A 15,679-nucleotide genomic window follows, 5' to 3' on the forward strand; every position below is an offset into this window, starting at 1 on the left:
GGTGACTTCCGTGCCCCGTGGCACTGCCACCTTGGCCTGGGCAGGAGGACTCCGCTCCTCTCCCACCCACAACCTCTCCTTGCTGTCCCAACCCCATTGCTAGAAATAGAGACCAGAGTTCTCCTTCTGGCCCAGAGACCCTGGAGAAATGACCATCAGAACTCACAGCTGTCTGATGAAAACTGTTGCAGCAGAGGTGGCCGGGCAAGCTAGAAAGACTAGAGGTATGGGGAAAATCGCCCTCCCCACCTAGCTCGTATGGAGTCCCTCCCCTGAGCCCCAGACCTTGGGGACTGAGCATGTGAAATCATTCTCTTTCTTGCATCATGCGTGTCCACATTGCCCCCCCCCACCCCCCTACCCCACCTCAAACTCAGTGACCAGGGCCAGATGGTGAAACCTGAGCTGGGGCGGGGTGGGGGGGACCTCCACCCCTTCCCCTGCAGGGACCTGATGGGCAGCACAGCTGGCCAATCCTGGGGCTCAGAGGGTAGGTCTGCTGGCTGACCACTAGGTGAGGGAGCCCCAGGTTGCGGCTCTAAAGAGGCCCCCAGTCAGTAACCAGCCATGAGCTGTGAGGGTCAAACCCGCAGACTACGCTAAACTCAGCTACCCATAGGACCATCCACCTACTGCCTTCCTGAGTCCCAGGAAAGAGAAGACAGGTGGCTCTACCCTTGGCCAAGGGTAGGTGTGGCACCGCTGTCTGCCTCTGCTGCGCCCTCATTGGCCTCCACGCAATCAGATCAACAGAAGGAGCAACTGCCATCCAAGGCTCCTGACCCAACCCAGGGCCATTCACCAGGAGCATGGGGCTCCCTGATGGCCAGTGCCAGCTGGTGCTGCTGTGGGCACTGGTGTGGGCACAGGGGGCAGGGTCTGTCTGTCCCTCCTGCGGAGGTCCCACACTGGCGCCCCAAGCAGAACGTGCTCTGGTCCTGGAGCTAGCCAAGCAGCAGATCTTGGAGGGGCTGCACCTGACCAGTCGTCCCAGAATAACTCACCCTCCACCCCAGGCAGCGCTGACCAGAGCCCTCCGGAGACTGCAGCCAGGAAGTGTGGCTCCAGTGAATGGGGAGGAGGTCATCAGCTTTGCTACCATCACAGGTGGGTGAGGGAGAGAGCAAGGCAGAGAGCAGACAGGGAGAGGGAGGCGGACGGGGAGACTGATGGAAAAGGCAGACGGCGCAGGGTGTGGGAGGAGAAGTTGGGGCGGGGACTGGCTGCGGAGGACGGGGGACCCAAGGCAGCCCCAGTTTCTTCTAAAGGTGGGTGCTAGGGAGAGCCGTGGGTAGGGCTTGCGGGGGTCTCCGAGGAGAGCTTTAGCTCTGCTCACATTCCTCCGTCCCTTCTCCATCTCCCTGGCAGAGCCTTCCACTTCCGCCTGCAGCTCCGTGCTCACCTTCCACCTGTCCACAGCTCAGTCCCGGCACCTGTACCACGCCCGCCTCTGGCTGCGTGTGCTCCCCACCTTTCCCGGCACTCTTTCCTTGAGGACCTTCAGGTGGAACCCAGGCAGGAGGCGCCGAGAGTCGCGCACCCTCCTGGCGGAGCACCAGATGACAACCCCAGGCTGGCACGCCCTGACTCTGCCCTCTAGTGGCTTGAGGGGTGAGGCGTCCGCTGTCCTGAAACTCCAGCTGGACTGCAGACTCCCAGGAGGCAACGCCACGGCTGCCCCACAGCGGCTCGTGGACACCGCGGGAGATGAGCGGCCCTTCCTGGAGCTTAAGATCTGGCCCAAGGGGCCTGGAGCAGGCCGCACCAGGAGGAGGACCCCCACCTGTGAGCCCGAGACCCCCTTATGTTGCAGGCGAGACCATTATGTAGACTTCCGGGAACTGGGATGGCGGGACTGGATCCTGCAGCCGGAGGGGTACCAGCTCAATTACTGCAGTGGACAGTGCCCCCCTCACCTGGCAGGCAGCCCGGGCATTGCTGCCTCCTTCCATTCTGCTGTCTTCAGCCTCCTCAAGGCCAACAACCCTTGGCCCTTGGGTACTTCCTGCTGTGTTCCTACTGCCCGAAGGCCCCTCTCTCTCCTCTACCTCGACCGTGACGGCAATGTGGTCAAGACAGATGTGCCAGATATGGTGGTGGAGGCCTGCGGCTGCAGCTAGCAAGAGGACCTGGGGATTTGGAGTAAAGAGATCAGTTGGGGGTTCCCAGGCAAAGGGCATCTGTGGCTGGAGACATTAGATTCCTGATCCACAGCCCCACCCAATGGGTGGGGTGGCAGTATGACTGGGTTGACCCCTAGGGGACCTGAATGGGCACGTGCTCGTCCAGACTCTTGCCTATTCCAGGTTGATGTGTGGGGAGATGGGGAAGGTGTGTCCTCTAAAGGAATCTACCCAGAAAGCATGATTGCTTACTCTAACCCCTATGAAAAGATGGCAGAGGTGAGGGAGGGACAGAGGGAGGGAAGGAGAAGGCAGAGAAAAATTACTTCGTTTTTCTCAAGAAGAGAAAGTCCTCAAGTGAGGGGAGGAAGAAGCAGACCAAGATCCCAGCAGGCTTGGGACAGGGGAAACAGGCTGGCCGGTAAGAACTTTGGAAGAGCTCTAAGGGAGGGTCAAGAAAGAGATAGGCAAGGGGCTAAGAGGAGGTGTTTGGGAGAGCCCCAGAACTGGGAGTCAGGAGAGAGGGGTGCTGAGCCCAAGAAGTTCCCTGTTTTTTTTTCCCCAGTGGGGGACAGGACGCACTGGGGAGACAAATGTTTATACTTTCCTAATAAAAATGAGGGGAAAACCCAACAAGTATGAGTCATAAAGAAGGGCTGGGGTGATAGTCTAAAGGGATAGGTTTTCAAGGTAAGGTCTGGGGACCCCTGAAAGGTCCCTTGAGACCCTTTCAGGAGTGTTCACAAGGTCAAAACTACTTTTATAATAACACTAAGATGTTATTTGCCTTTTTTATTTTCATTTTCTTAAAAGTATACGGTGGAGTTTTCCAGAGGCTATGTGGCATGTGATTACATCATCTTTCTGACATCATTGTTAATGGGATGTGTGCTTGTGTGCTCTTGTGTTACAAACTTTTTTTTCAGTTTAATTTCTAATATAGTACATTGATATGAACCACACAAACAAAAATTCAATAAATGTTAAGAGTGTAATGGGGGGTGCCTGGCTCTCTCAGTGGGTACAGCATGTGACTCTTAATCTCTGGGTCGTGACTTCAAGCCTCACATTGGGCATGAAGCCTAAAAAAAAAAAAAAAAAAAAAAAAGAGTGTATCGAGGTCTTGAAATCAAAATGTTTGAGAATCACTGATCTAGAGACCTGGGTGAAGAGGAAAAAGCAGTGTGCTCTAAAAAAGCTTCCCTGAAAGAAAAGGCAGATGGCTGGGACAGGAGCATATGTAGTGACCAATGGTCTTACCTTCTTCTCCAGTGACCATTGGTGTTGCCTGACCCTCTGGGTATAACTGATGTCTGGGCCAAATTCATATGGGGGAGGGAGGGTCAGACAGGACTCATGCTATGTTCCCCCACAGTTCCTACCTATATTTGTAGGGCCTCAGTCCTCTCCCTAGTTTTACCTTTTCCCCTTGACCCTCAGTCTGAACAGTTAACCTACTAAGTCTCCAGGCCCCAGGAGGTGGTTCTTGGAAGCAGAGCTAGGATGTGGGAGGTCTGTCTGAGGGGTGACAGGAAAGGAAGAGACTCCTTTTCCTCACCATGTTTTCTCCCCTTTCTCATAAAGAAAGGTCAGAGAGACTAAAATAGCTGCCCCTTCCCCTGCATCCAGTCACCATGGCAACACAAATCCAAAGGGACGGGGCACTCCCCTATCAGACACTACCGTTCTGTACAAGCAGCCTCTTCTAGTGTGCCTTTGCATTTCTTAGGGCTCGTACAATCCCCTCTCTGGGCTCCTAACACGGCTTTACTGGGGGACTTGTTAAGCCTCCTACTTCTTCAGCTCCCCCAGTCTACTCCGCTTCCAGACTCTGAGAGAGTGTCATGTGCCAGAAAAGCCAGCAGAGGGCGCAGACAGCCTGGAAGCGCAGGAAGCCGGCCGCACGGAGGTGCGGAGGTGCCCGCGGTCTCCAAAACTTCGAGACGAGGGAGAGCGGGGGTTCTCAGAGGAAGAGTGATTCCATCCCAGGGTTCCTTAGTAGCCTTGTGAACCGCATACTCTGCGCCCAGATCCTCAGCCATTGCTTCTCTTTTTTATGCTCTATAGACCCCTCACTAACAAGCCAACTCTGTTTCAGTGCCATTTGCACCAAACCCCAAATCTGTCCCAACCCCTTCATATGTTCCATTGAAAGAGTGAGGCGGGCAGATTAACTACAGGATGGCATAATGCTCAGTTTAGCACCAAAGTCGACGACACTACCTCCAATATTATCTTTCTCGCATGGACTCTTTCGTTGCTTCTGCCCATTCCCCCCCCCCCCCCCGCCACTCCCTAATATATTTCTTAGTTTTTTCAGGCTCTGGTTGGGGGCCTCTTCGTGGGCTGCCGATCCAAAGATCCATGCCGGGATTTATTGCCCACCACCAGCAGCGTGTTCAGCGGGGGGGGGGGGGGGGGGGGTAGGCAGTATAGGGTCCCTCAAGGGAGGGGGAGGATCCTGGGGGTCCTGGGGGTGCAATAAGCCCGGCACCCCCTCTCTTGCTTTTAGCTACCCCGCCTCATCTTCCAGAACTGCAAGAGGGAGGGAAGTAGAAGGGAGGTGAGAGGCGAGCGGGAAGAGCGGCGGCGCGCCAGCTGCTTGAGCGAGAAAAAGTTTTTGCAAAAGGGAAAAAAAAAGTTTGCGCTTCTCGCGGGTGGTCCCGGCTCGCGGCCCGGCGGGCTGGGCCGGCGGGAGGGCTGGCGGCCAGGTTAGGGGGGGTGGGGGTGGCACTGAGGCTGCGCTGCCGTGGCCCTGTCCGCCCCCCCTCCCCACCGCACACCCCCCAGCCCAGACTCTAGCCCTGGACCGCGCATCCCGAGCCCAGCGCCCAGAAGGAGGTGAGAAGGGGGGCAGGCGGGGGACCACCTGGGAGCAGTGGGGGAGGGGGCCCGAGGGGATGCCCTGCTTGCGAGGGACTCTGCCCAGCGAAGAGGGAGACCTGGGGGACGGAGGCAAAAAGGGGGTGGGAGAGCCTGGGGTGAGGAATAGAAAGTTTGAAGAATTTTTTCATTTGTCTCCTTTCTCTGTATCTTTTTTTTCTTCTGACAGTCTCTGTGTCTCTGTCTCAGGCAACCGTGGATCTCTTTGTCTGTCTCCGCCTCTCCCATATATTAGAAACATCTCACTTTCATGAGGTTGGGATGAAGAGGCTGGAGGGACGGCTAGCTGGAGGTCTGCGTGGTAGACAGGCAGCTCCAGGTGTGTCCTGAGCGCCGGCAGGAGGACGTCAGTGTTTCTGAAAGGAGGGAACAGCTAAGGAGAGAGCCCTAGGTGGGGTGGGGATGGGTGTGTGTGAGGCGACAAAACCAATGGGGGACGGCTAGGCTTGAACCCTGACCTGTCTTGTGACAGATGTGCTTGCTGGTGCATGTGTTCTGACGAAAAGGAGTGTCTTCTCGACTAGGAAGGGGGCTGGAGGGGCCAGTGTCCAGTTTAGGCCCTAGAAAGACTCCTCAAGGAATTCGGACTCCCGAGTCCCAAGGGCTGTGGACGGGGTGCTAAGGAGGAGCTGAGGAGACCTTGTCTTGACCCTGTGACCTCAGGACCACCAGGACGGCTGGGGCCAGCCGCAGGGAGACCCCTACTGGGACTGGGCGGGACCACTGGCCACTGCCTGCCTATGTTTCCCGTTGGACACCCCCCCTCCCGAACGGGAGCCGGGGGCCGAGGCCCCTCCTCTGGCTCAGACCACCCTGCCTGCCCTTGCTCCCCGCTCTGAAGCCTCTTTCAGGCCCGGTGACCCCGAAACAATCCGCCCTGGGCAGCTAGCTTTGGGGATAGGATTAGGGAAAGGGGATCCCATAGTGACTGGGGAGTTAAGGTTTTGGGGGCTGGCGACCTGGGGTCTTCATAAGACAGGTCTTTACCGTCTAGTGGAAGGAGAAGGCGGAGCAATTTCCCGGGGGAGTTGTAAAGGGCCGGAATTAGGGTGGTTTTCCCTATGGGGGCGGGGCCCAGAGACCCCCCCCCCCCATTAGCTCCCCGGCTTCCCCAGCCAGGCGGTACAGACCCGCCCTTGACGTCACTCAGGGGTTCCCGGGGGTCTGGAGGGGTTAACCCTTGGGAAGCCAGATGTGATAATCAGGAACCCAAGGTGTCCTGACCCCTCCCTTTCCCCATACACACCTTATTTTATTTACCCAGTCACTTTCTGTCCCTATAGTTTGTGGATTCTTCTTTCTTTTCCACCCACTGGGACACCCACTCTCCAGCAGTGTCCCCCACCCTGGGCGCCACTACCAGCCTTCTGGATGCACTAGGGGGAGGAGGGAAGAATGTGTCCCGCCTCTCAACTCCCCCCGCCCTCCCTCCACCGCGGCTCGCTCTACTGGGCTCCCGGGGCGGGCGGGGGAAGCGGAGCTGTCTGCAGCCAGAGCCTGCGGCGGCGACTTGGGTGGGCCGAGGAGGCACGGGGGCGGGGAAGGCGGGACCGGGAGGAGGGGGGCGGGGCCTACTCCTGGGAGTTGGGGAGCGGGGGTGCGAGGGGGACTCTGGAAAATAGGGAGACACAGAAGATGATTCAGGGCTCCAGCAGGGGAACCCTAGAGCTCCCTGCCCCATCCTGCGCTTTCATCCACACCCCAGAAAAACTTGACTGAAGCTGGAAAAGTTGGCGAAATTTTCCTGTCACTAGTGTGAAGGGGAGACGTGGGTGGGCTGCGGCATGCGTGGGCGAAGAGGGATGTTGTCCCATTTACATCGCGACTCCCCTGCGGCTGGGCAGTGGCACTGAAAGGTGACTGAGTAGGCACGTTTGGGGGAGTCTCTTTAGTGTTTGGGGGGTCGTTTGCAAGCCCCCGCCTCCTTCCCCTGGGTGAGTCATAGAGGAAGGAGGCGGGAGAAGTGTCCCCCCATCCAGCTGCCAGCCAGCTGTGCCCCCCCCCCCACACATAGTGCCAAGGTCGAGTTGGGAGGTCTTGGATGCGGGATCCAGCTCTCCGCAGGGAAAGGAGGAGTTAGGAAGCATACAACCCAGGCTGTGGAGCTTGGGCTGGGTCCTGGGGTCCGGGTTCCGCTCCCCATCTTACCCCGCCCTCACCCTAAATCCCAGCATCCCGGGATCACCCACCGCGCCGGCCGGCCCGCTCCCGGTCGTTCTCCACCCTACCCCGCCCCACCCCACCCTCAGTCCCGGGAGACCAGAAAACCCGGGGTGGAACAAAAACTGGAGTTTGAGGAGAAGAGCGGACAGCAGCACCCTCTCCTCCCTCACAACTCTTCTCTAATGGGTGGTGACTTTGTTTTTTCATTCTTCCAAAGCCTTCTCTTACAGTCCCTTTCCTGTTTCTCCCAAATAGACCAAAAGAATTAGATGGGTGCCCAGATTCAAACCACCCCAGAATAACACCAGTTTCCACTCTTTGTACTCAACAGACCCGGGAGGCTTCCCTCAGAAACCTTATCCCCTTCTATACACAGTTTCTGCCTTAGAGAGAAAAAGGCAGATCTTCCTTGCTCCCTTCGGGCCCCAATCAGCCGCTCAGTCTGGGCTGTGGCGAGAGCTCCCTCTGCTGGATACTGGAGAAATTGTGGACGGGTTGTCCCCGGGCTGGAACAAATGAAGGAAAGGGAAAGGGGCTTCGGCAGCGCTTGAAGTTAGATGCTCAGCATGAGTTCCCCCATCCCACCCCTCAAAGCTGGCCCATTGTCACAGCAAGAAAAAATAGAGGCCCCATGGTATAAAATCGCTTAAGGCTCGTAAAGGCTCAATTAGTCCATGACATTCCCCCCCCCCACCCTCCCCCACACACACTCGAACTCGCATAGACCACCCAGGCAAAGATCCCGCTCAGTTCCCACAAAGATCCCCAAGAGTGCCTCTGCCTCTTTGGGACTTCTTTTCTTACCCTCACCCTGTCTGCGTGATGCTCGATTCAATTTGATTTCCTGTGGCAGTTGTCTTAGAGGGACTCTGCCTGGGGTTCTATACCTGACTTAGTTATCTGACCTTCCCTGTTTCCTTCCCGCCTTTATAACTTGCAGATCTCCCTTCCCCTCCTGCAGTGTCCCCACACTCGCCTCTGAGACACCATGTTCAACTCGATGACCCCACCGCCAGTCAGTAGCTATGGCGAGCCCTGCTGTCTCCGGCCCCTCCCCAGTCAGGCCCCCAGCATGGGGACAGAAGGTCAGTGCAAATACCAATCTCTGGGTCTTGAGGACTGGCAGCTCTCTCAGTCAGCCTCAGAGATCCCTCTTCCATTTCCTACCCCATGCCAGTTTCCAATCCATAAGAAGATTTGAGGCTTCGTGTGGTAGAGGCTTGGAATATGAGATCAGGCCTCTTCCTGGGGTTTCAACGTGAGGCCTTACGTATCCCCCATTCCTATTACTCATTCTGGCTGTCTCTCTTTTCTAGGACTGCCCGGTCTGCCCTTCTGCCATCAGGCCAACCTCATGTCTGGCCCCCACAGTTATGGGCCAGCCAGGGAGACCAACAGCTGCACTGAGGGTGAGGCCTCAAGCAATTATCTCTTCCCTTTCTGCCCCTCTGGGACTTGTCCCAAATAAAAGAGTTGGGTGGGGGTGGGCAGGGGCTCTAACTTGGAAGAGGAAATGCTTGGAGATCGGAGCAAGGGGTCAGAGCATGATCAAGAAGTCACAGATGGCATCTGTAGGGCAAAGCAGAGTCAAGTGTCATTTTTTGTTTGAATCAGGACCCATGGGTTGGGTGTATGGAGACACACGCCCCATTTACTATAGCTGTCTTCCCTGTTTCCTGCCCCAGCCGCACTCTTTCCTCCTCCCCGAAGTGCAGTCAAGTTGACCAAGAAGCGGGCACTCTCCATCTCACCTCTGTCCGACGCCAGCCTGGACCTGCAGACAGTTATCCGCACCTCCCCCAGCTCCCTTGTGGCCTTCATCAACTCACGCTGTGCATCTCCCGGGGGCTCCTATGGTCACCTCTCCATCAGCACCATGAGGTGCAGATAGCCTTGGGCTAAGAGGCCCCCCTAATGACCCTACCAAACCCTACTAAAAGCCTCAAGCCCTCCAAAGCACTTCCCTGGAACTGCCTCAGCCACTTCCCATACCATCTTTCCGAAACACTCCAAATAGCCCAAGAACTCCTGCAACTTTCTGAGCTGACAGTCCTAAGTAACTCCGTCTCCTCCTCCTCAGCCCATCTCTGGGATTCCCACCCCAGATGAATCACCAAAAAGGGACCTCGCCTTCCTTCGGGGTCCAGCCCTGTGGTCCCCATGACCCCACCCAGGGTGGGATGATGCCGCATCCTCAGTCCCGGGGACCCCTCCCAACTTGCCAGGTGAGAGTCCTCATGTCGCCACTCAGTCTCCCTCAGCTCAGAGCGGGTGGTGGTGGACTTTATGGGGCAAGGTGAAGGAAGGACAGGGGATATAAAAGTTTTCAGCAGCAGAGGAATAAAGGGGTATTGTTGCCGGGGTTCACATGTTGGGGCTGAATCCTACTCTTCCAAATGAGATCCCTCACCTTTTGCCCATCCCAGTGCAGTCTGAGGAGGAAGTCTCTTCTAAACCCAGGGGTTCCAGCTGCTTGGGTGGGGGCACTCAGGGCAGGAAGACCTGGCTGGGCTCCCTCTTCCTTCTGCCCACTTCTACCTTCATCACCCTCACCTCTTCCTTGGGGAAGCTGAAGTCTGAGCTGGACCTGATGGTTAGCAAGTGCCCAGAGGAGCCCTTGGAGGGTGATATGTCCAGCCCCAACTCCACAGGCACACAGGTAAGAGGGGCTGACTTTGCCTCTGAAACCGGAGCTAAACAAAAGCCGTCACCCGAGTGACCCTAGGATCATATCTTCTGCCCTAGGATCCCCTGCTGGGGATGCTGGATGGGCGGGAGGACCTGGAGAGAGAGGAAAAGCCTGAGCCTGAATCCGTGTATGAGACTGACTGCCGCTGGGATGGCTGCAGCCAGGAATTTGACTCCCAGGAGCAGCTGGTGCACGTGAGCCCCAGGGGGTAACAGGAATGCTGGCTGGATCTTGTAGGACATTCTGGTGGGACCTTGTGGAATCAGGCTAAGGGCAGGAGGTCAGGATCCTGAGGTCAGAGGCTGAGTGCCTAGTGCGGCAGGCAGAAACTCAGGAGCTATAGCTTTGTTTTAGAAACTCTGGAAGAACTGAGAGGCGGGCTCTGATGTTCTCTCTGCCCCTTCCCCCTGTGAAGTGAAGCCTTGGGGGAATATGGTGGGATGGGGAGGTCAAGGGAAGGTCTGTTTTGCACCTTGATGGCCTAAGGGAACCTCAGAGAGCCTCTGTGTCTCCTCCTTCAGCACATCAACAGTGAGCACATCCATGGGGAGCGGAAAGAGTTCGTGTGCCACTGGGGGGCTGCTCCAGGGAGCTGAGGCCCTTCAAAGCCCAGTATATGCTGGTGGTCCACATGCGCAGACACACGGGCGAGAAGCCACACAAGTGCACGGTGAGGCACCCACTTTCCAAGCTCAGGGTCCCTCCCTAAATTGGGGCTCCCCACCAAGGCAGAGCTCATAGGACTCTCATGGATCCTAGGCACTTTTGCCTTCATTGGCCACTTCCTCCATAAACAAGTATTTAAAAACTGTATATTATGACTGTGTTAGTATAAAAACGAACGTATTGATATTGCATATTAGGACATTCCCTGGACCTAAAGGTTATTTTTCCCTTGCTTTTAAAAGAAATTAGAGGGGCTCCTGGGGGGCTCAGTTGGTTAAACGTCCGACTGCGGCTCAGATCATGATCTAGCGGTCCGTGAGTCCGAGCCCTGCATCGGGCTCTGTGCTGACAGCTCGGAGTCTGGAGCCTGCTTCAGATTCTGTGTCTCCCTATCTCTCTGCCCCTCTCTGACTTGTGCCCTTTCTCTCTCTCTCAAAAATAAATAAACCTTAAAAAAATTTTTTTTAATTAAAAGAAATCAGAGGCGCCTGGGTGGCTTAGCTGGTTGAGCATCCAACTCTTGATTTCAGCTCAGATCATGGTCTCATGGTTGTGGGATCGAACCCCGCTGGGCATGGAGCCTGCTTGAGTCTCTCTCTCTCTCTCTCTCTCTCTCTCTCTCGTCTCTGCCCCTTCCCCCCAAGTGTGCATACTCTCTTTCTTTCTCAAATAAATAAATAAAAATAAAAGAGGTTAAAACATTTTTGTGGGCCCCTGAAAATACTCTGGGCCCTCAGCACTGTGCCTACCACTCTACCTAACGGAGAAGGGAGAAACTCTGTGTCAAGGACGTAATACACTCCCCGAATGACCCCATCCTAAGGCAGTCTCAGATCCTTGTACAGGGAGATCTGCTCCGGCTTGACCAGGAGATGCTCATTGCCTCATCTCCGTGTCCCTGCAGCCAGAGTGACTCTAGCTTCTTGTTTCTCCAGCTCTTGCCTGCCCTTGTCCCTGAATTTTGGGAACTGCTCTCCCATCTTGAGTTATATTCTCTAATGCACATCCCTTTTGAGATTTACAGTTCTTCTAATCTCCATGTCCTTCTGTCTGAGAGCTATCTTTTGACCCCAACATCCCCTAGTTTGAGGGGTGCCGGAAGTCATACTCACGCCTTGAAAATCTGAAGACACACCTGCGATCACACACGGGTGAGAAGCCATACATGTGTGAGCACGAGGGCTGCAGTAAAGCCTTCAGCAATGCCAGTGACCGAGCCAAGCACCAGAATCGGACCCACTCCAATGAGGTGAATGCCCCACCTAAAAGACCCTCCCCACTTGAGAAGCCAGCTACTGGGGAGATTCCCCCGTAAGAAATCCCTTAGCCCAGCACCCGTTCCACAGAGGTGAGTCCCCACCCCACCCTTGTCCCCTACAACTTAATTCACCTGGTTAAGGCCTTTCTGAAACCAAGAATTTCTACTTACCGTCCCCACCCCCCTACCTCTAACCAGCCAAAGGGCCAACCTAAATAGACCCGTTCTAACTGGAGGAGACACCTGGTCCCTTCAACTCCTGACTTTATGAGGCCTCACGGATCTGGGCTGTCAGTTTTCCTAATCTTCCCCTTGACCCTCTTGTTTTTCACTCCAAGGGTCCCGCTCTCCTTAATTCCTCGGGCGTTGTGCATTTCTCCCTGATCCCCTCGTCCCTACTCGATGCCACCTCTGCTTCCCATTCCTTCTGCACTCTCCCGCTTTGATTTCTTTGCCTGCTGTCTTCACTGTCCACTCAACAGAAGCCGTATGTGTGTAAGCTCCCTGGCTGCACCAAACGCTACACAGATCCCAGCTCACTTCGGAAACATGTCAAGACAGTGCACGGTCCTGATGCCCATGTGACCAAGCGGCACCGAGGAGACGGCCCCCTGCCCAGGGCATCATCCCTTTCCACAGTGGAGCCCAAGAGGGAGCGGGATGGAGGCCCCATCAGGGAAGAGAGCAGACTGACCGTGCCGGAGGGCACCGTGGTGAGCCGGCCTGGGTGACCCCTGCCTCCACGCCCCATATGCCCGGCCCACGTTCTTCTAGTCCCTTCCAACTCTTCCATGTCCTCTGTAAATCACTCTTCTGTGCACAGTCCTCTAGTCTCTTATGCCAGTGGTGCTCCTTGGGCTACCCCAAATTGAGAGATTTTAGTGTAATTAATTAATTGGTTTAACAAACTCTTATATGGGGCTTGGTATATTACTCTAATTTATGTATGGTTTACATGCATGATTCACATGTAATAGGATTATAATTTCATATACTCACAACAACTTCATGAAAAAGGGACTTATTTTCCGCATTTTCAGATGATGAAACTCAGGCATAGACAAATTGTCCAAGGTCACAGAACTAAGTGCGAGTTTGAACCCAGGCAGTCTGTGCTCCAGTCTAGGCTCTTCTTAGGGAACTGGGGGGAAGTGGAGAGGGGCCACCCTCAGACCTCATTTTCCCCACAGAAGCCACAGCCCAGCCCTGGAGCCCAGTCGTCCTGCAGCAGCGACCACTCCCCAGCAGGCAGTGCAGCTAATACAGATAGTGGTGTGGAAATGACTGGAAATGCGGGGGGCAGCACTGAGGACCTGTCCAGCTTGGATGAGGGGCCTTGCATTGCTGGCACCGGTCTGTCTACTCTTCGCCGCCTTGAGAACCTCAGACTGGACCAGCTACATCAGCTTCGACCAGTAGGACCCCGGGGCCTCAAACTGCCCAGCCTGACCCATACTGGTGAGACCTGGGTGTGGGAATAGTTGCTGGGCTGAGATCTGGACCTCCTCTGAAGTCAGGAGGACTTCACCCTTCAGGGCTGCCCTATATACCTTTGTACAATTAGGAAAAGGTCCCCTTTCCTCAAGACGCTTCCTTCAGGTAATTGCGATATACAAAGTCTATAATGTGAATGCCTAGGTCCCCTAGGGCTGTGCAGTGTGCAACCTATACAACTGTTCGTGGTGGTTCTGAATCCCTGGTGACCCAGATGTAGAAAGGGCATGGGAGGAGCCAGAACTGATTGGTCAGCATTAAGGAGCCTGTCGCTGGGATTCCGGGACAAGGCTGTCCCCATGAGGGAGGCAGGGTGAGATGCAGAGGGCTCCCTGACCATCCCGTCTTTTCTCCTTATCACTTGTAGGCACCCCTGTGTCCCGCCGTCTGGGGCCCCCAGTTTCTCTTGACCGCCGCAGCAGCAGCTCCAGCAGTGTCAGTTCAGCTTATACTGTCAGCCGCCGTTCCTCCTTGGCCTCCCCTTTCCCCCCTGGCTCCCCACCAGAGAATGGGGCATCTTCTTTGCCCGGCCTCACGCCTGCCCAGCACTACCTGCTCCGGGCAAGATATGCTTCAGCCAGGGGAGGTGGTACCCCACCCACGGCAGCACCCAGCCTGGATCAGATGGGGAATCTTCCCGCACCTTCCTGGAGAAGCCGAGCTGAGTATCCAGGATACAACCCCAATGTAGGGGTCACCCGGAGGGCCAGTGACCCAGCCCGGGCTGTTGACCGTCCTGCCCCAGCCAGAGTCCAGCGGTTCAAGAGCTTGGGTTGTGTCCACACACCCCCCACTGTGGCAGGGGGAGGACGGAACTTCGATCCCCAACTCCCAACCACTGTCTACTCACCACAGCCCCCCAGCATTACTGAGAATGTTGCCATGGACACCAGAGGGCTACGGGAGGAGCCAGAAGGTGGGACCTCCATGATAGGCAGTGGTCTAACCCCCTATATGGACTTCCCACCTACTGATACTTTGGGATATGGGGGACCTGAGGGGGCAGTGGCTGAGCCTTATGGAGCTAGGGGTCCAGGCTCCCTGCCTCTTGGGCCTGGTCCACCCACCAACTATGGGCCAAACCCCTGTCCCCAGCAGGTCTCCTATCCTGAACCCACCCCTGAACCATGGAGTGAGTTCCCTTCCCACTCTGGGCTGTACCCAAGCCCCAAGGCTCCAGCTGGAGTCTACAGCCAGTGTCCTCGTCTTGAACATTATGGACAAGTGCAGGTCAAGCCAGAACAGGGGTGTCCAGTGGGTTCTGATTCCACAGGACTGGCACCCTGCCTCAATGCCCACCCCAGTGAGGGGCCTCCTCGCCCACAGCCTCTGTTCTCCCACTACCCCCAGCCTCCCCCTCCCCAGTATCCCCAGTCAGGTGCCTATACCCAGCCACCCTCTGATTATCTTTCTTCAGAACCCAGGTCTGGCCTGGATTTTGATTCCCCCACTCACTCCACAGGACAACTCAAGGCTCAGCTTGTGTGTAATTATGTTCAGTCTCAACAGGAACTGCTATGGGAGGGTGGGGGCAGGGGAGATCTCCCAGTCCAGGAACCTCTCTACCAGAGTCCCAAGTTTCTGGGGGGTTCCCAGGTTAGCCCAAGTCCTGCCAAGGCCCCATTGGCCACATATGGACCTGGCTTTGCACCTAACTTGCCCAGTCACAAGTCAGGTTCCTATCCCACCCCTCCACCGTGCCATGAAAATTTTGCAGTGGGGGCAAACAAGGCTTCCCATAGGGCAGCAGCACCACCCCGACTTCTGCCCCCACTGACTACTTGCTATGGGACCCTCAAGGCAGGGGGCACGAACCCCAGCTGTGGTCATCCCGAGGTGGGCAGGCTGGGAGGGGGTCCTGCTTTGTACGCTCCTCCTGAAGGGCAGGTGTGCAACCCTCTGGACTCTCTTGACCTTGACAACACTCAGCTGGACTTTGTGGCTATTCTGGATGAGGCCCAGGGGCTGAGTCCTCCTCCTTCGCATGACCAAGGGGACAGCTCTGAACATACCCCACCTCCCTCTGGGCCCGCCAACATGGCTGTGGGCAACATGAGTATCTTACTGGGATCCCTGCCTGGGGAGACACAATTCCTCAACTCTAGTGCCTAAAGAGTGGGGAATCCCAGTAATCACAGATCCATTTCCTAAAGGGTTTCCATCCCCACAGAGAAGTAGGGAGGAGGAGCCATAGCCCCTGGGATGCCCCAGGGATGGGGGGTATGGGTGGGGGCTGTACATCTTCTGTATGTGTTTGGGGGAGGAATTTGATAATGACACTGTTTCTGGATAATAAAGGAACTGCATCAGAAAGAGCCCTGCTTTACAAGTTACTCTCTTAGGGGAGGGGTGATGACAGGGAAAGAAGAGAAGCAGGGCTTAATCCACCTACTTCCCTCTTTA

General features: G+C 55.9%; 2 protein-coding genes across 2 annotated transcripts; both read left to right on the top strand.

Annotated features, from left to right (window-relative positions):
- Positions 1-809: 809 nt before the first annotated feature.
- INHBE (inhibin subunit beta E) lies at positions 810-2,120 on the top strand. The gene is made up of 2 exons (XM_042990855.1): positions 810-1,107; positions 1,369-2,120. Exons 1-2 carry the CDS (start codon positions 810-812, stop codon positions 2,118-2,120), a joined length of 1,050 nt encoding a protein of 349 aa, XP_042846789.1.
- A 2,781-nt stretch (positions 2,121-4,901) lies between these two features.
- GLI1 (GLI family zinc finger 1) lies at positions 4,902-15,657 on the top strand. Its single transcript, XM_007074972.3, is given in 14 exon segments — positions 4,902-4,964; positions 5,176-5,325; positions 8,131-8,254; positions 8,486-8,578; positions 8,855-9,050; positions 9,250-9,394; positions 9,739-9,828; positions 9,915-10,052; positions 10,380-10,431; positions 10,434-10,528; positions 11,609-11,773; positions 12,265-12,495; positions 12,973-13,240; positions 13,644-15,657. Coding segments are annotated over 12 exon segments (3,315 nt in total). The 5' UTR covers positions 4,902-4,964; positions 5,176-5,325; positions 8,131-8,157; the 3' UTR covers positions 15,389-15,657.
- Positions 15,658-15,679: the final 22 nt, after the last annotated feature.

This window comes from Panthera tigris, chromosome B4 (assembly GCF_018350195.1).
Source record: "Panthera tigris isolate Pti1 chromosome B4, P.tigris_Pti1_mat1.1, whole genome shotgun sequence".
Classification (NCBI taxonomy): Eukaryota; Metazoa; Chordata; class Mammalia; order Carnivora; family Felidae; genus Panthera; species Panthera tigris.